The sequence below is a fragment of the Malania oleifera genome, chromosome 9, assembly GCF_029873635.1.
Source record: "Malania oleifera isolate guangnan ecotype guangnan chromosome 9, ASM2987363v1, whole genome shotgun sequence".
In the NCBI taxonomy this organism is placed as follows: Eukaryota; Viridiplantae; Streptophyta; class Magnoliopsida; order Santalales; family Ximeniaceae; genus Malania; species Malania oleifera.
Genome location: NC_080425.1, coordinates 86,306,501 through 86,327,070, shown reverse-complemented (window position 1 = coordinate 86,327,070; position 20,570 = coordinate 86,306,501). Strand labels below are relative to the sequence as shown.

General features: G+C 39.4%; 1 protein-coding gene across 1 annotated transcript; it reads right to left on the bottom strand.

The window, feature by feature from the left end:
* Positions 1-13,317: 13,317 nt before the first annotated feature.
* Positions 13,318-15,737, bottom strand: LOC131164357 (uncharacterized). Its single transcript, XM_058121484.1, has one exon. The coding sequence runs from the start codon at positions 15,491-15,493 to the stop codon at positions 13,430-13,432; it is 2,064 nt and encodes a 687-aa protein (XP_057977467.1). The 5' UTR covers positions 15,494-15,737; the 3' UTR covers positions 13,318-13,429.
* Positions 15,738-20,570: the final 4,833 nt, after the last annotated feature.

Below are 20,570 nucleotides of genomic sequence, written 5' to 3'. Positions count from 1 at the left end.
CTCACGATCCAAATGGCTTTCTCAATTTCACGATCTTTCTCCAACGGTGCAATGGCTCTGGCCGCCTACTACTGGTGCGCTGCTGCGATCCACTTCCTGGTTGACCGAGCTTGAGTCCCCATCTTAGGACTCTGACCATCTTCTACGACCCAGCCGTACCACCTCCTTCCTTCTCGGGTCGCAGCACCGGTGACAGCAGCAGCAACTTTCGCCACCACCGGCCACATCTGTTGTGAGTTCTCTCACCGGCGCTACCCCATCTCACACGGCTTCTTCAAGCATCCAACGTCTCCCACTTCTACAGCACCGTAACACAGCCTTTCACAACACCGCTCCCTCTCCATGCTCACACAACTGGCTCCGGCAACCCCCAACGGTGAGCTTCCCTGATCTTTCACGGTTATGCACGCACCAATCACACACTGCCACACACACTCGTGTGCGCACACACGCTACAACACGTACCAATTACACACACTGCTACACGCACCTAAATACACACCACAACACGCACTGTTTCACACCCCTAAACACACACCACAACACACACCTAAACATATAGGCCTGGCAAAACGGGTTATGACCCGTCGGGTCACCCGGATCCGCCCGTTTAAAACGGGTTCGGGTTTAAAGAAGATAACCCATTTAATATTTGGGAGGGTCACGGGTTAACCTGTTTATAAACGGGTTAATCGGTTTGGGCGGGTCACCCGGCGGGTGACCCGTTATTTTGGATCCTTGCCTTAATGCCCTTTCCAGCCTCCATTGACCACTCTTCACTCCAGGCGCTGCACCAGCTTGACAGAATCACAGTCACGACTCACTCACGCTGCACGCACACGGCACACGGGCCACACGGCACATGCCTTCAGGCCTCAGGGTCTGGCTTCAGTTATTTTCACTTTTCAGAATTCAGTCTCAACTCAAGAGTCTCAGTCAACAGACTCAACAAAAAAAAGTTAAAAAACCCTAAGGGCTCTAAGTCTCTAAGACTCTAACTCGCATCGCCGCTGCCGTCGCCGCCACAGCTCTCGAGTCTCAAGCTCTCAGCCTCTCCTCTCCTCTCATCTGGATTTGGTGCGCTGCAAGCCTGCAAGCCTGCAACGTGCCGGACGGCCCCGAGTCCCCGACCTGTCCTCTCCTCTCCTCTCCTCTGGTGCGCTGCTGCTTGCCGAGTTGCCGGACCTGCCGGTGCTGTGAGCCTGCAATCGATCCACTCCACACCTTGAGTCGTCGTCTCCAGGTCTCCTCCAGGCTCCACAGACCACAGCTCTGTATGTATTATGTAAATATTATGGGAATCATTTAAATTTAGATTTATATATACATATTTTATGCATGTATTATGCATATTTAATTTTTTTAGAGGTGTGTGTGTGTTTTTTTTTTAATTTTGCATTTTTAAAAAATTGTATTCATTAAAGGGATGTTTTTTTTTTTTTTACATTTTATGTTCTTTTTATTTAGAAATTAAAAAATAAAATGCAGTTTTTTTTTTTTAAAAAAAATGTCATTTGATATGAAATTTATAAAAATTTTAAATAAAAAAAATCATATTTTTTAAACAGGTGACCCGTTACCCGCCCGTTTATTAAATGGGCGGGTTAGGGTTGACATGTGTGTGATCCGTTTAACACCGACCCGTTTATGACCCGACCTGTTTATGACCCGGCCCGTTAGTGACCCGCCCAAACCCGACCCGCCCGCCCGTTTTGCCAGGCCTATAAACATACATGCACACACACAGTTTCATGCACCACTCACACACACTCTTACACAAACACAATACGCATACATCGCACACACTCAGCGCACACACCAACTTCTTTGATGTTTCACTGGTTTAGATTTTTATTTATTAGTTACATGTTGTTTAATGTTATTTTTATCATTGTTTTGTGCATGTGGATTGTTTATACTCGTTTAGGTTTGTGTTAGATTATTGTTATGGGTTACATTTAGGTTTCTTTGTCATGTTTCTTACATATATGGGTTTTAGAGTATTATTATGGTATGGTAATGTTTCTCGGGTATTGAATTTATTATCATTATTTTATTATATATTTTGGGATTTTTTGTCGATTGTGTTTGAATATTTTTATTATTTTATTATATGTATAGATTGCATGTTTATATTGTGGTTGTAGTGCATGTTTATTTTATTTTTACGTATTGTTATTGTGTTGCGGGCCATATTATTACATGTGGATTTGTAAGGTTTCCATAGTATTGCATTTTGGTTTCTTATGTTATGTCTATATTGTTAGGGTGTTTTTTTATTAAGTCGATGTCTATGATTGGGTTTAGTTTATTATTTATTATTATATTCATATTTATGTTTGGTCTAATATGTTATTATCAGGTTTATATTATTGTGGTGTTTTTACTATGTTGATGTTTATTGTTGTGTTCATTTTTATTACTTATTTGTCTAGTGTATATTTATTATTGTTGACATTGTTGTACATTTTAGATTGGTTGTGGAATGTTATTGTTGAAATTTTTGTTTTGTTTTGTTATTGTCATGTATCTATTGTCACCGTGTTGTAATATTTTCTATGGTTTTTCATCATTTAGGTTTTCTTATTATGATCATATTATTCCAAAAAAAATTAGAAAAGAAAAAAATCAGGAAAAATGCTTTTGAAGCATGAAGACTATTTCTAGTACCTTTCATCCCGAGACACTCACTCTCATGCGCTACATGAAAGACACCGCGTGTTGACTTGTTGGCCTTGATCCGGCCTAAAACTGGTCGACCCCCTTTAACCGGTTCATTCCCGAGCCAATTTGGGTCCTCTGAATAGGTATGATACCGGCTTAGCCTTCCATTTTATTTTTCATCTTTTTCAATTTTCACAGATTTTTCCTTAATTCCCTTTTTGTTATTTAATTACATCGGGAAAAACGTTATAAAATCACAAAAAAAAAAAATCAAAAATTCCCAAAATGTCTTTGCACTTAAAAAAATCACAAAAAAAATTCAAAAAATTTTAGGAAAACCATAAAAATATTTTTGAGGTTTATGTCGTCCCGAAGGGGTTTGAAAGCCTCCTAAAACGTTATTTCCATACTTTGTATGATGTGCCCTATTCTGAGAGAATACCTATATAGTATTTTCATTTTTTTTGATTTTTGGAAAGGAGTAATTTCAAAGGCTTATTAAGTTTAGTTTAAGGGATAATTTTCGATTAATTTGGTACCGTTCATAAAAACGGGTGTGTAGGGGGTACTAATACCTTCCCCTCATGTAACTGTACTCCCGATCCCAACTTTGGCGACGCATATCGATTCTACCCTTAATTGGGTAGTATTCAAGTGTTCTAACCACACTTCAAAAGGTTAGTAATGACTCCATCACACCTTATTTTTTCACAAAAATATTCTTTTCAAAATTCACCCCCTTTTTCCCAGTTCGTAGCCGCACCCGTGCATGTTTGGTGGATTCGAGAGGTCGCGACATTATGAAGACGACATTTCTTCACGGTGATGTAGATAAGGAAATTTACATGCACTAGTTAGAAGGATTCTCTGTGAAAGGTAAAGAGAATATTGTGTGCAGGTTGAAGAAGAGCTTGTATGGTCTTAAACAAGCTCCTAGGCAATGGTACCGAAAATTTGATAGCTTTATGCATAGAAAAGATTTTCAAAAGTACAACGCCGACCACTGTTGTTACTTCAAGAGGTATCAGTCTAACTATATCATTCTGTTGTTATATGTTGATGAAATTCTAATCGTAGGATCAGATATAGAAGAGATCAGAAAATTGAAACATCAATTATCAAAGGAGTTTGACATGAAGGACTTGGATTCAGTAAAGCAGATACTTGGAATGTGGATCTCTAGATATAAGCAAAAGGGAACATTGCAGATATCTCAGTCAGAGTACATTAGTCATGTTTTACAGAGATTTAGCATGAGCAGTGCCAAAGCGGTAAATACCCCATTGGCCGGACACTTTCACCTCTCCAAGGATCAAGCTTCCCAAATAGATGAAGAGAAGGATTTCATAGCTAAGGTACCTTACGCTTCAGCCATTGGAAGTCTTATGCATGCCATGGTTTGTACTAGACCAGACATTGGCCAAGCACTAGGAGCTGTCAGCAGGTTCATGTCAAATCCAAGGAAGACTCATTGGGAAGCAGTGAAGTGGATCTTGAGGTACCTTAGAGGCACTATTGTTAAGTGCTTATGTTTTGGCAAAGGAGCCTTGAAAATTAAAGGGAATGTAGAAGGCAATTTTGCTAGTGAAGTTGATCACCACAGAAGCATCACCGGATATGTGTTCACTGTTGGCACAACAGCTGTTAGTTTGATGTCGTAGATACAAAAGATTGTTACCCTATCAACTACAAAAGCTGATTACATAGTAGTGACAGAAGGTAACAAAGATATTATTTGCCTTCAAGGTTTGTTGACAGAGCTTGCAATAAAGCAGAAGGGGAATGTTTTGCACAGTGACAGTCAGAGTGTGATACAAGTGGCAAAGAACTCTGCATTTCATTCAAGAACAAAACACATTGGACTTCGCTATCACTTCGTCAAATCTCTATTAGAGGACAGAGTGTTGGCACTTGAAAAAATTCAAGGTAATAGGATTCCAGTAGACATATTGACAAAGGTGGTGACTACTGAGAAGTTGAAGTTGTGCTCAACTTCAGTTGATCTTCATGTTTGAAGACAAATATGAGCATAATGTATCATTTACCTATACACTGGTTGAGATGATGCCTCCATCTCCAAATGGGAGATTATTGAGCTACAAAAGGTGGAGACGTCGACAACCACCAATCCAACCGCTTATGCTGAATTTGGAGACTGGCAACCACCAACCCAACACACCTTGGTTGAATTAAGCCATCTACCTTTGAATTTCACCCCTATCCATGGCTATATAAATGAGATGCGTGTGTGCATAATTAGTGTGCAGAATAGAGCTGCGTGGAAGAGTGTGTGAGGAACAGAGTGCTGTGTGTGCGAAAGAGAGAGAGAGTTGAGTTGAGCGGTGGCTCCTCCTTTTGGTATTTTTCTCTCAGATATAGTGAGATTGGTGTGCTCCGTGGGCATAGGTCAGATTGGACTGAACCATGTTAAATCTAGTGTTTAATTTGTAATGTTTATATTTTCTTGTGTGTGATTATTGTTCCTAAATCCCCCAACATGTAGCAGGTATGTATTATCTTCTTGGTTCTTTTACTTTTGTTTATCATTGGCAACAACTTGTAGTTCTTTTTTTTTTTTTATCCTTATTGACTCACTCGAAAAATGAGCAGCTTGAAAGCTAACCAAGTATAGGAATTATGTCGTGTAATACAGGCATGCTAGCAAATTTCAATTCATTCTCTGACATCTCCTTCACAATTGGCACAAACCCCTGACAACCACTCAACAGTAGTCTCCTGGCTTAAATAACTGAAACTAGCTAAGGCGGGGATTGCACCTGCGACCCTACAAACCTGAATTCCACTTTCCCCGGAGGTCTGAATATCACTTCTTGTACTCGACAATCTATGCTGGCAAAATTAGCTGCTAGCCAATCCATGCCAAAAATAACATCAAACTCGTGCATGTCCAGCACTATCAGATCAGCAAACAGAATTTCCACTTGGATATCAACTGGACAACCCCGGAGTATTTTACTACATCTTACTACAGATCCAATCAGTGTAGACACTAACAGTTTAGTATTCAACAACTATGTTTCCATCCCACATAGTTTAACACACCCCGAAGACATGAATGAGTGTGTAGCTCCTGAATCAAACAATGCAATAACTCTAAAAGAAAGCATAATAACCATACCTGTCACCACGTCACCTGCCGTCTCGGCCTCACTCGGCGTTAGAGTGAGCACCCTGGTTGGAGCCTTATTTCTCTACTGGCCCCCACGTGGCGCTTGATGACCTCCTTGGTATGGTTTGGGAGCTGGAACTGCATCTGGTGGAGTAGGGCAATCTCGTACCATGTGCCCCGATCTACCGCAGCGATTGCACACCACACCACCAGATCGACACTCTCCCCAGTGCCTCCTACCACAAGTCTGACAGATTGGAGAACCCTGCACTGCTTGCACCTCGCATCCTCCCATCTCCTGCCTCCACCCTCTACCATGATTACCTCTCCTCCACTGGCCCGATCTATGACCCTGCTGGTAGCCCGTAGATGCAGATCTCTTCCTCTGTCCCTACTCCTTTACATCGAGACACTCACCAATCTCTGCCAAAGCTGCCCTATCAACTAGCTCAGCAAAGTCCTGGATCTGCAGCACCACCAATTGCTTGAATATACTCCACCTCAAGCCTTTCTTAAACTGCCTCGCCTTCTTTACTTCATTAGGAACAGTATACGAGGCGAAACGAGAGAGCTTGATGAAACGCGTTGCATACTGCTGAACTAATAACTGTCCCTGCTTCAAACTCAGGAACTCTTCTACTTTAGCCTCCCTGACAGTAGCTGGAAAATATCTATTGAAGAACACCTCCTTAAACCAGTCCCATGTCATGGCTATCGAAGTCTCTCTCTGCTGCTCCAGCAGTCTCACCGTAGTCCACCACCTCTCGGCCTCTCCCATCAATCTATAAGTGGCAAAGAGGACCCTCTGTTCCTTAGTACACTACAACACAACCAAAACTTTCTCAGTCTCCTGCATCCAGTTCTTAGCGGTTGCAGGATCAACTCCACCTGAGAATACCGGAGGATTCATCTTCGTAAACTTTTCTATGGTGCACCCATGGCCTGCAGATGGACCACCCTGCTCCCTCGAGCTCCTAGCGATCTCATCCATAACCTGCTAAGCCACGCTACGTAATACCGCGTCACCGTCGGTCCCAGCTGCACCTGATGGTCTGCTCCATCACTACCACTCGCATGGGCACTATTTCCTCCTCGATCCATCCTTAAAACAACAAACACCACTTAGAAATCCTATCCTTATAATTTACCCGCTTAACCTAGCCTCTTACCTCAACATTCCCAACTTGTTTCTAATCCTTAGTTCTACCTTCTAGGAACACAACTCGACAATAACTTACTATGACTTTCCTGAAATCGTCGCCCCAGGAAAAACATAGAAACTACTACGGAAGTCCTGCCTTTAGACTGTAGAACAAAACCTCAAATCATTTTCTATACTTTGGTATTGTTTCCGCTGCATTCTAAAAGAACCTAACAACCTAGGCTCTGATACCAAACTGTGACGACTTGTTTAATTTTCACATTTTTTTCCAAAATATAATAAAATCAATATCACAAATCTCAGAAAATCGTAATCCACTGGACCCGTGGGTAGCAGGGATACATCAGAAACACTTCACGGAAGCATATGCAGCAGGAAACATAAATCATAAACACCTCATTATACCATAAATCACAATACCAGAGTTACTACAATCACTATATATATATACTCAATACATAACCCAAAAGATGTCTTAGGGCCATTTCCACAAAATACATCCGGCCATATCAAAACACTTGCCCTTCTAGAAGGGCAGATTAACTGTACTAGATCAGCGGGGCTTTATCCGTTCTCCAATCAGGGGCTCTTGAAATGTTTATAATATTCGGGCTGAGACACCTCTCAGTAAAAGAAATAAACTAACACTAGTATGTGGCAACATGAGTATTCCATGTTATACATACACATTATAGAACATATTTAGTAAACTGTTATGTCAAATCAGGGAAAACATATATATCATCAAAACAAGGTAGAATATACTGCATTTTTATAAACATATATCATCTCATATAATAATAATACAAAAACATTCATAGTAGGTTAGTTGGTTGTTGTCATGTATTATCCCCACATGACTAGGTTGTGTGGCCCAAAGGCGGGACCTGACAATGGTTGGCCGACCATTGACAAGTCAAAAGTATAGTCTGTAAGTCTGATGGGTCTGCTAGACCTGGTCTGTACACCAGGGGCTCTCACACACTTCATAAAAACCATATCGACCATCCAATCTCACACCACTCCATACAGTGGCGTTAACACAAATATCATGATCATGATGACCATGGACACATAGCAACGGTACTGTGCAAGTGCTAGTTTAGACCAAGCCAACCAGGTTCTGATATCATATAACATATACTAAAACTGTGATACATGGATATCTCATATCATTAATTTTCAAATCAATCATATCATTCTGCATATATACGTATATCATGAAAATCATCGGCCCGTACGCTGGCTGGAAATCATATCCATAGCTTAGCCCATACGCTGGCAAATCATTTCCATAGCTCGGCCCGTACACCGAAAAATCATATATATAACTCAGCCCATACATTGGCAAATCATTTCTATAGCTCAGCCCGTACGCCGGCAAATCATACACATAGCTCGGCCTGTACGTTGGCAAACATTTACAAGAATCTCTGCCTGTACGCTGGTTTTTTATTATAAAAATCCGCATCATACTCACATTCCCTAAAAACAGTATTTCATATTAATTTCTACTCATGCCACACTAAATAGGTTTTTCGTATATTTAACATATCATCACTTTCAACAGCATTTTCCCAAATATAAATCATATATAAATATATTTATTTTGTCACGCCCCGAACCCAAAAATGGGACCCGAGGGTGAAAATATAATCTAACATGTCCCTGTATCATACAAATCATCACAGATACAGTACAAAGGATGAGGGTCCGACCCCATGGGGTTCCCAGGCACCCAAAACACATCCAATCAGAATCATATACGCAGCAGAAAAAATCATTCTATATCAACATATGCAGTACCATACCAGAGTCTATACAAGAGCAGAACATGACTCTAACAAAATGTACAAACTGGGTGCCCAAATACAACTCAAAATGGGAACCCAACAAAACTACAGTCATAGCACTTACCCAAACGCTAACGTAGTACACTGGCCACTACACTCCCTACACCAGGACGCTAGTTCCGGTTACCCGAATGACCTATAAAAATGTACATACAGTAGGGGTGAGACACCTCTCAGTAAGGAAGAACACAAGTTATATCGGTGTGTGGCATTTGAGTGTTATCATGATACAACATACACGCAGTTAAATGCATTCTGGTACTAATTTACACAGTGCATTCACGCACACATACGGAGGCCATTTATACATAGCCCCGTCACAATACATACACATGATCAGTAATCCTCAGTGTCGCCACACTCTTTGGCCCGAAGTTGGCCCGCGATATACGGCGTTGGCCTGTAGCCAACTTGCGAACACGGCGCCACCGGAACATGGCTAGTCCCCAACTCCCATGGTATCGTACCGACGCTAAACTAGTGGATCCACACCCTTCGGCCTGATCTTCCGGAATAGGTTCACGCCCTCGGATATAAAGTCGGACACTCTCAGTACCTAGACTCACTTTGGAATCGCGGTTCCATCAGCAATTCAGTACATCACACACACATGCATGCTCATATAACCAAACAAACCACACTCATTTGGTAATCTAAATCATGGTTTTCCAAAAAAATACAGTTTAAACAAAGTCAAGGCACGACTATCCCAATATCACAGTATAAATCACACATATACTCGATTTTCAACAAAACCCGGGATTCAGCTCGTCACCCCCTTTTTCTCAAAATTGCAATAATGAAAAACACATAGTTTTCCCCATTAGATCCCGCCAAATGAGTAGTCAAAACACACACAGGACCGTGGACCATAGTTCCACCGAATCCGATTTCAAAATAACCAATATAACACAGTTTCCCCTTACTAAGTAAGCAAATCCCAAACTCCAAGGTCCCTAAACAGCGAACCAAGTTCCAAAACCTACAAATCACAGTACATAATATGTTCACAAGACAGTTACCTACAAATCTACCGAATCAGAATTGAAAACCGAGCCTTACCTTGATTTTATACCCAAACCCAAAAATCTCCGAAACAAGATTTCGATCAGTAGAAGTTGTAGAGAATCCTTCCACGATCCTCATGGTAGCTTCCGTTTTCCAATTCTGTCAACGATCGGCGAAGAATTCTAGAGAGAAGGAGTAGGGAGAGGTTTAGAGAGAGAGAGAGAGAGATCAAAATCTAAGTTTGCTTAGCTTGGAAGAAATGAGAATTTCCTTTTATAGCCCTTTGACTCGGGAAAATTCCAATTTTGCCCCTCTCTTAATATTTAAACCCATTTTTCATATTTCGGGTTCTTACAAATTTTCCTGAAATCAAATGCTATAACAATATACATATTTATCATAAAATACTAACTTAGTTTATCCCCTTACCTGATTCTTGAAAAGCCCCTAAGAAAATCTATCTTACACCCGCAGGGTTCCTTACTCAACACCCTGGAAATAACATTCCTCAGAACAAAAGTTCAGTATTTCTATGCGTACAACACTTTCTACAACTATAAAATAGGCAAATACTGAGTAGAAAGTCTTACCCTGGATTTGGGATGGTTTCCAACTCAGCCTCACCGATGATCCGCTCCGACAGATTTGCAGAGAACATTCCCAGAAGCGTCGTGGTGGCTTCAAATCATCGAATCGACAGAAATCCAGCCCGAAATTGAAGAGAAAAGGAGGAGGAACAGAAGGGTCAGAGAGAGAGAGAAGTTTTGCGTAGGAAAATGACTGAAAAATGACGTTTAACCTTATTTATACTGCGGGATTCATCAACAAGCCACGCCACCTCGTCGACGAGTCCTGTACAAAGTTCATCGACGAATTTCAGGTTTCCACAAATTCTCTCTCGGTATCTTCTCGTTGACGAATCCTATCCTTGTCGACGAGCTCCTCTTATACCCTCGTCAATGAGTCCCTTGTGTTCGTCGATGAGGAGCTGAAAAATTCCTCGGGATTATCCTTTCCAAAATGCAACGTCGTCGATTGCCTCCTTCTGTTTCTAGTTTCCATTTCCCTTTCTTTTTATTATTTAAATACCATTTTCTTCGGGTCGTTACAGAGAGAGTTGCTGGTGTTGAGGTGTGTGACAGCATGGTGGTTGGCATAGCTGGTCGTAGGGGAGTTGCTGAGGTTGTTGTGCTGGATGTGGAGTGGTGGATGGTGGTGGTTTTGTGGCAGCCAAAGGGTGGAGTTGGTGAGGCAGCAGTAACCACAGCAGCGATGGCTCCCGGGTGGTTGCTGGTTGAAGGAGATGGGGCTCACGGAGGCTGTACTGGCAAACAACAGCTTTGCAGGAGGGTCTTCACTGGTGTGGAGCTAGAGTGGAGCAGAGGAGGCAGGCTGCTTCTGGTTGTGTGGTCTTTGAATGGTGGCTGGGCGCTTGGTTGCTGCTGGAGGTCGGGTGTTGCAGAGGAAAGCCGCTGGTGCTGCAGCTGTGCATGGCTAGAAACAGAGAGAAGAGTAACCGAGAGAGGAGGGGAGAGAGTAGGGGAAAGTAAGAGAGGGAGATTGAAAGAGAAGGAGGTCAGAGAAAAAAAAGAAGCAGAGTAAGGGAGAGAGAGTAAGGAAGGAGGGTATGGGAGAGAAGAGGGAGCAAAGGGGTGCAATTGGGGCACACCAGGAAAGAGGAGAAGAGAAGGATAAATAGAGATGGGGGAAGAAAGCCCTAGACTTGGCAAGTTGACCCATCTAACCCAACTCGACTCGGCCTGCATGGCCCGGTCACATCAACCCAATCCTTTATATTTTTAAAATTTTTTTTTTCATTTTCCTTTCCGCGATCATGGCCAATTTTGACTTTCTTGGAACCCGTTTCTCTCAAAAATCAAAACATGGAAGTTGTGGATAAAGTTGTGGATAATCCTCTCGTATTTCTCTAGAAATTTGAATCATCTCAATCGGAACTCGGACGGGAAAGTTATATGCGAATTACAAACTGATATCGGTTTTGGCTTTCGAGAATTTTTTCTGTGATAAAAAAATGCCAAAAATTCATAAATTATTCAATAAAACTCAAAAATCATAAATATGACACTTCGTTAAAATATTGTACGCAATTAAATATTTAATTAAAAATAGGAGCCATAATGCCCGGATTAAGATGCCTAATTACGCAGTTTTAGCGCGTAATCACTTATTGATTACTTGGATTGAAATATTCATATAGTGTGTCTATTTCCATTGAGTAATATACTTGTGTCAATATGAGTTGACGCCTTTAGTCCTAGTAAATCGAATCGGGTATGATAATTCATGACAAATTAGGAGGATTATCGGGTGAGTTTATTTCAATCCATATTCGACTTATTTAATTTGTGGATTTATGGCTACTCGGATCGGATAATCTGTAGTAGATTAGGCAGATTTTCGGATGAGGATATTATACTCCAAATACGACCCATTTAAATTGCAAATTTATGACGGTTTGAATTGGATAGTCCGTGATAGATGTCGGATAATCTATCATTCTCATCCCTAATATAATATTTTTTACTATCCGATGAACAAATTATTTTGTAACATAATAAATGAAATTATTTTTAAAATTATAATTTGATAATTGTTAAATATTTAATGACTAATAACTAAATTATAATTTTTTAATTATTTTTTAGAACTTGAATTTAGAGGCTTTTGTTTTAATCACCAGAAAATTGAGTATTTAGGCGTGAGTTTGAATATGCAAGAATTGGGAGTGTGAGATAGGGTCTTGACCAACAAAACTTATGCTAATTGAATTGATGTCTAATAAGTATGGGTATATGAGATTATCAATGAATTTAAACATTAGTTGTTTGCGGATATGCGAATATACATAGGATAAAACCCTAAATCCGTCAATCTACTCATTTAGAGACGAATAAAAAAATATTTAAATCATATTTGACTCATTTAATATACGAATTATGAGCTGTTCAAGCAGGTTAGATTCGAATCATTTTACCAAGTCTAGACATATTGTGAGTTTATATGTAATGAAGTTTCTGTGAAGTGTTGTTTATGTAAGTGCTGATTGAGTTTGAAACTACAACAAACTCCTAATTTCTTAGATACTAACATTTCAAACTATAACAAAAGAAGCCATTTTTTTTTTTTTTTTTGCTGACTCAAAACAAAAAAAAAAAAAGTTATTGTGGGTGAAGGACAACATAAGTAATCAAGGCTGAGATTTCAACAGCAAATTAAGGATCTTATTAATGCTAACTCAACGAACTCTTTTAACAGATATTGTATCATACAGTAGCTCTCCAGTTCTTCATCACAATGCTGTAACAGCTCTCATCTCCTGCAATGCACAGCAGCAGTTTATTAGTTCTCCATCCTTCAGTTCTCTAACGAATGCATCAACAACAGAAATTTATTCTCTCCAGTATCAGCATGAATTAATTAAATTAGAACCAAACAGAGTCAGCAATAGGCCGTTACAGTTTGTTTAAACTCTGTTATCCACATTGTAATTTTATTCTCTGATTTGTTAATTCAGTTGCTGAAATCTTGTATATATACAATTGTAAATTCATTCTTCAGATAATATACAGAATTTGAAATTCTTTTGCAATTTTAATGAACTCCGACACGTGCATGGCCTCTTTGAATCTGAAATTGTTCACTCATGCCAAGATGTGCCATGAGAAGACAAACATGACTAAGCAGCTCTCCGCCTCGCCTAAGCTGTTGTCCGTGGTGTTTCCATCGGCATCGAATTGCAGCATAAGATAGCATCGCCACCCACACATTGCTTATCATCGCCCATTTCTCTTCGTTGTCCCATCTGTCTTCAGTAACTAGTGATTGTAATTGTTTGGCAAGTCTACACCCATTAAATAACAGAGACTTGCTTCTATCTCCCTTCATTTCAGAAGGAGGGCGATGTATGTTCACCTGAAGTAATAGCATGCGAGCATTGCTTCTGTCACTCGATATGAACCCTCTCCGCTGCTGGAGAAATCTGATGGCCTCCGCACAAGTGTCACGGAGTCTAATCTCTCCAATCCCTTTGGGCACCATAAAAGGACATATTATTAGAAGATACAGCATATAATTGGATAATGATTTGCTTATTTTGCATTTTGGATTGAGATGAATGTCATTTTGGTATTTGTGGAGGTCAGAATGGTAACAAAGGTCTGTTGCAATGTGCCAAAGAAGAAGGCTTTCATCAAATTCTACCTGATCTATCAAGCTCCAACTAAATTTATCAAGGTAATTATTACTTTGAAGTAAAGGAGGACCTCTCGAGGCGTGGCGCTGCCTATTATTGAACTGCATCCCGTGTCTTGTTGAATGTTCGAGTCGTGTCAAATGTTCGAAGATCAATTCTTTCAATTCAACTGTCACTTTCTCCCAAGTCTTGTTGCTATACTGTTCTAGCATTTCATGGATGCCCAATAACTTCTGGACTCCGTCACAAGGCAGCTTACTCCTGAGGCATACGTCTAGTAGATTGTATTGTGCCATGAATCCTGACCACCTCTTTTCATAAGCCCAAACTAATCGAGACGAAGAGATAGCTCGGGAGATGAGATTAGCTAGCGGTGCCTCTTTGTGCTTAGTCAACCAGAGTTTTGTCCAGTCCGAGAAAATAAGTATAATAACAGCATGTATCTCCAGAAAAACAGATCCGATCAACAATAAGTATGTTATGGTTATGTCAGTCTTTGGGTAAGCATGCTTGTCAATGATGATCCAGAAGGCTAACAATGTGAAAGTACAGGACAAAAAGGTAATGCAACGGAGAAAGACACCAAACCGAGAATGTATTATGGTTGCTTTAGTGTAAAGGACATCGAACATGAACCCAAGCTCGATCTCTACTAGTTTGAAGGCATCCTGTGGTGACCCACTCGAAATGGACATGTCACTGTCTCTTTTATCATGGAAACTGAGGATGAGGTCGGCGTAAAGACGTTTGAACATTTTAAATAAGAAATAACCTTCATATAGAAGTCCCGCTTCAGTTGTGAAGGGCTGGGGTAGACGGAAATAGAGGGGTTCAATCAACATAGACATTCTTATTGGCAACCTCTGGGCTTCTCTTGCACTAATCTTCTCCATTAATGCAGCATAATCAGGTCCTGCATCCGGGGGTGGGAGCAGGGAGTCTCTGAAGTGTTTGCTGCTTGCTGACCTGAGGACCCAGGTCCTCTCTGCATACTTAATAATTCCGGCGATAAGCACTGGAATCGTTAGAAAGGTTAGGCCACTTCGTGTCCAAGATGTGAGATACACATAAAACACCACTGCAACCTGTACAACTAGCCCAAGCAAGTGCCTTAACCATAACTCATTGTCTTCTAGGGAGTAAGCAGTGATGGTGTCAGGGCCACCAAGATGCAATAGAAGGAACGGTGCCCAGAATGACTTGAGCTCGTCACTAGGATACACAAAATTATCTTTAAAAGAGTCGCCTTGATTACTGGAGAGAGTGCCAAGGCATACAGTTGCAAGCCAATCCGCTGACAAATATGTCATCCAAACAAGGATCCTGACCCACGCGTTACCATCATGCTTTCGCCGTTTCCCAAATACGATGAGGACAATTTGTAAGGAGAGGCTGAGTAAAATCATCATGCGCAGCTCCCATTCGTGCCAGAGTTTTCTCACGCTTAACGGGAAAATCTGCATGGCTCCCTTTTGGAGAAAATTTTCAAACAGCTAGTAACTGTAAATGCAAAAATTTTGAAGTCGGTGCGTTGTCAGCGCTGAAGAATTTATCAGTGCAAATTTCAGAGAGAATATCAAACATAGTAGGACTACTTGTGTTGAAATCTTTTCTTGCTGCAAGTGAAAAGTTGATTATTATACATGTAATTAGCATTGGTGATTCTACTCACTGCCTGACAAAATGCATCCACCAGAACCTGGAAACTTGAAAGCTTGCAAATTAGGACGGTTTGGTCTTTTGCCGGGACCAATTTGCAGTAATGTTTAGTTTGTGTTGGTTGACAATTGCAGCTGCCTATTCTCAATGTATCACAAAAAGCAAGAAACATTAGGGGTGGTTTGGTATCTATCACTTTAAAAATTAGAGAAACTAAAATTAAAAGCCAAAATCAAACACTAGAATTAAAAACTAATAACTAGAAATTGGCAGCCTATTTGGTTAAAAATATTATAAAAATATCATTAAAATAATAAAAGTACAAATAATACACATTAAAACAATTACTATAATAAAAATAAAATTTATTATAATTATTTTACTTAATTGTTCTACTTTCAAATTTTACTTTACAATAAAAAAATTATAATTGGCCCTTTTTTTTTTAAAATTATGTATATTTTTCTTTTAATTATAATTAAATTCATATGATTATTTACTTTTGATTTTGATTTAAAAGTTTATAAAATGAAGAATTTAATCCAAAAAACAATTTTTGGATAATAAAATTTCCGACAATAGGTTGTCAGAACAATTGAAAATTATAAAATTTGATTTTCAGTTTTTTGACAAACAGCTAAAAATCGGTAACAGAAATAGAAAACTCACAATAGAAACAAACATATTTTTATAATATTCACTGTAGAGAAATAGAAATAGAAAATAAAAAATAACAATGATATCAAATAGACCCTAAGAAAGCAGTAACTTGAGAAAGATGGATAAAGTAAAAAGTATAATTCTTTTCTTCCAGTTTAGATAACATCTCATGTGGCTGCTTTAAAATCTAATTTATTGAGTAGTTGTGCTTGGAATGGTGGCAAGGAAATGAACTGATGCAAAGAAGGGAATCCATTCAAGCCACTAATAAAGTATAAAGTAGAATTCTTTTCTTCTAGTTTAGTTAACATTGATAAATTTTTTGTATTCTCATGTGACTGCTTTAAGATCTAATTTATTGAGTAGCCAGTGCTTGGAGTGGTGGCAAGGAAATGAACTGATGCAAAGAAGGGAATCCATTCAAGCGACCATGGAGAAGGAATGAATCAATTAAAAGGTGCACCTAGCAGCAGCAGGATGTTGAACAACTCTCTAAACATGACAATTAGTCAATGATATTCGTTTGTGACAGAAAGTTCTAAATGGCATGGGAAGTTTTCATGAGTTGAGTTACTTAGGGCTGTTTGACCTAGAACAATATGTTTAAAAAAAGCTAATTGGAAATTTCATATTGTCATTGCACACTATTTCACTTACAAAGCATCCCTGAAAATTTAATTAATGCTGCATTTCAGAGTTCCAATTTCATGTTCCAAATTATTATTTTTTCTGAATAGAAAAACTCAATACATTTGTATGGTGTTTTTACCAAATCCACATAAATTCAAACCTCAGGTCTGAACTTTAAACTACCAAAAAGACAGGATTAGGGTTTAAAAACTAGTGACCAACTATGTCAATTGACTACATGAATAACTTGGTGTAGCTATAACATTCTACTTCTTTTCTAATACCATATTTAAAATTAATAGGATGTATCTTTTATTTCATTTTTATAGTTTGTGTTAAAACTCATAAGCCTTATTTGGAAGCAAGAAAACATTAATAAAATTTTCCATATTTGGTTATGCCAAAGAATGAGAAAGAAAATGTGTTACAGAATAAATCAATGAGAAAAAAAAATTTTCATTTTACTTTTTCTTCAATTTTAATAATCTTAGAACAAATTTTTATTTTTTAATAGTATTTGACATAGAAAGAGAATACAATAGGAAATGAAGTTTGTTGTTATTTTCTTTTCTTTCCTTTTTCAAAAAAAAAAAAAAAACAGCAAAGCATATTGGTGTGAAATAAAAAGGAGCATACATTAGAAAGAAAAGAAATAAAGAAGAAGTAGGCAATGAGGAACAAAAGAAGAGCTCTTAAATTTGAAGAATATATATTTTTTTATTTAGAAAAACACAAACTTCATCGATATGCCCTCACTTTTGGTGGAGGAATACCGTGACAACAAGACAAGCATTCATAGATTACAGATAAAGAAATTCAAGTCCTCCCAAAAATAATACCAACAACCAATCAAAATAGGACTACAAATTCAAATAAAAATAAATAAGAAATAAATCTAAACAGGTCTATCAAAAATAAAAATAATAAAATAGCATAAAATCAAAAAATCTATAATCTACTAAACAAAAATCGAGAGGTTGAACTAATGACGAAAGTAAGTGAGACTCAACTAATCCATTCGAAAGATATTTTTAGAGAACATGGTAAAAAAATGTTGTTTCTCGTAAATGACATTATTTTCCATTTATCCTTCTCTAACGAAAAAATAAGTCGCACTATTGCCTTTCCTATATTCATGAATCACCATGAAGTTCACTTATTTTATTGAAAATGATTAATACAAATGAACAAGGTTTGACGATGATCACACCTCAACCAACTTCCAAAAAAAAAAAAAAAGAATTTTCTTAATTACTATTGTGAAAAAATTAGCGCTTTCCTAATCATTATCCTTAATAATGTGCATCATCGCAGGGGAGAGTTCAACATGACTGATTCAATACAGGCTTAAAGCTTTTCCAAGCTTGTTCAAAGCTCCTGAGCAAGGACCCAATGGAGGTACCAACAAACCCAATACATTGTGCTGTGTCATCTTGGTGAGGACAAAAAAGAAAAAGGAAACCATGCCCAGAATGTGCACAGAGGATTCCATAACTAACATCAATTGATGGTTTTCTTTAACGATTACAGGCTTTACTAGCCACTTTCTACGTTAATTTGTCATTGTAAATCAAAAGCAATTAATGGTTTTTGTCTGCAAAAGAAACAAAACATTGCCAGCGTAAATTTCTATACTGGAACCTGTCAGGGTGTGGCTCGTATGGGTTAGGCAGCCGCACCACCTAGCAACTTATGTTGATATTGCTGAGAAGACCAGCAGCCCTCCACCAAACAGCTGCCTACCATGTTTAAAATTGCAGCCATCGTCTTTGACTATCCCCTTCCCATATGTGTATATATGTGTGAGTGTAGAGTTGCAGTGGGTGGGCTTTGTGGTTGTGTGTGTTATAGCCGGAGCCAGGAGACGACTAGGAGCTGGAGCTGAGTTGGAACGCGGTTCAATTAATCTCACGCGGTGAAATTAATCTCCATTTTATCTCTCTATTGTAACTTCCCATTTATGTTTGATTATGTTTAAATTGTGATTTAATTATGATTTAAACATCAGCCCTATAAATAGAGGGCTAAGGAAAACAAGATATGTACAGTGAGAAGCTCGGAGAGCAGAGAGGAGAAAGAGGAGGAAGAGAGGGAGAGAGAGAGTGAGAATTGTAATTTTCTAGCAAAATAGTGAATATTTGGTGTGTGCTCTGTGGATGTAGGTCGATATTGACCGAACCACATTAAATTTTTGGTGTCATATTTTTCTAGATGCTCACAGGTTCCTAACAAATGGTATTAGAGCCCGGTTGGAGCAGAAAAGCCAAATCGGAAGTGATCCCAAAATCAGAGCTCTGTCAAGTGGATCAAAACAAAGTTTTCAGGCCACCATCATATTCAGCTCGTCGAGACGAAGAGAACCGTGCAGACCCAAGCTCGAACGGAGTCCAGACAAAGCCTCACACGCCCTCACGCGCCTCGCCAGAGAAAGACGCTTCTCCCCGCGCCGGTCACGCGCTGCACGCAGTTGCACATGTTTTCCTCGCTCGGATAGCCTGGACCCAACCCGCTGGGAACCCAACCCAACCCGGATACAAACTTAGACCTGGTTAACCCAAGATTCGATCATTGACCCAGATTCGACAAGCTACCTCAGAACCTGGCCACGTCAGCATGGCTCAGTCGCCACGTCAGTCGGGCTCCACTGCCACGTCAACAGACACGCCAGTAGAGTGCCACATCAAACGCCACGTCAGTAGGTGGACCCCACTGACACGTTAGTAGGTGGACCCCACTGACACGTCAGTAGGTGGACCCCACTACCACGTCAATAGGCATTGCCACGGTAGCATGCCATAATAGTTGCGACGTCATCGTGGCACGTCAGCTGCCATGTCAATAGAGTTGACCAAGGTTTGACTAGGTTTGACCAAACTTTGACTGAGCTTTTTAGAGTTCTTTTGGGTCCGTTTTTCGAGTGACTTGAACCATTTCTAGGGTTTTCGATCATTTTGGATCTACCCGCACTATCCATTTGAGAAAATTCCATCTCTAGATTAGTGAACCGAGATGTCGAATGAAAAGAGCTCAAAAATCAAAATGTTCAATGACAACAATTTCGGTTTCTAGAAGATGCAGATAGAAGATTATTTGTTTGGGAAGGAATTGCACTTACCATTGAAGGGTAAGCCATCATCCATGAACGACAACCAGTGGGAGTTGCTTGATAGAAAAGCCCTCGGAGCCATTATAATGACGTTGTTGAAATCTGTGACGTTCAATATCAAGCATATAACATCCACTAAGTCTCTGATGGATGCGCTTTTTATTATGTACGAGTAGCCTTCAGCTAAAAATAAGGTACATCTCATAAAAAGACTATTTATGATGAACATGTCTGCAGGTGAAAGTTTCAGTAGACATTTGAATAATTTTAATAAGTTGTCTTATCAACTCGCTTCAATCGGGATAACGTTTGATAATGAGTTTCGGGCCCTACTGATTCTTAGTTAGTTGCCTAAAAGTTGGAATGATGTCGTTACTGCCATCAGTAGTTCCGTAGGAAAATCGAAACTTGTATATGATGAGGTCGTTAGCATGATTTTGAAGGAGAAAATCAGAATGCAGTTGAACCATGGCTCAACTTCAAGT

What these genes read in the sequence shown, in the direction of transcription:
- LOC131164357 (XM_058121484.1), bottom strand. Translation starts at nt 15,493, where the DNA reads ATGCAGATTTTCCCGTTAAGCGTGAGAAAACTCTGGCACGAATGGGAG.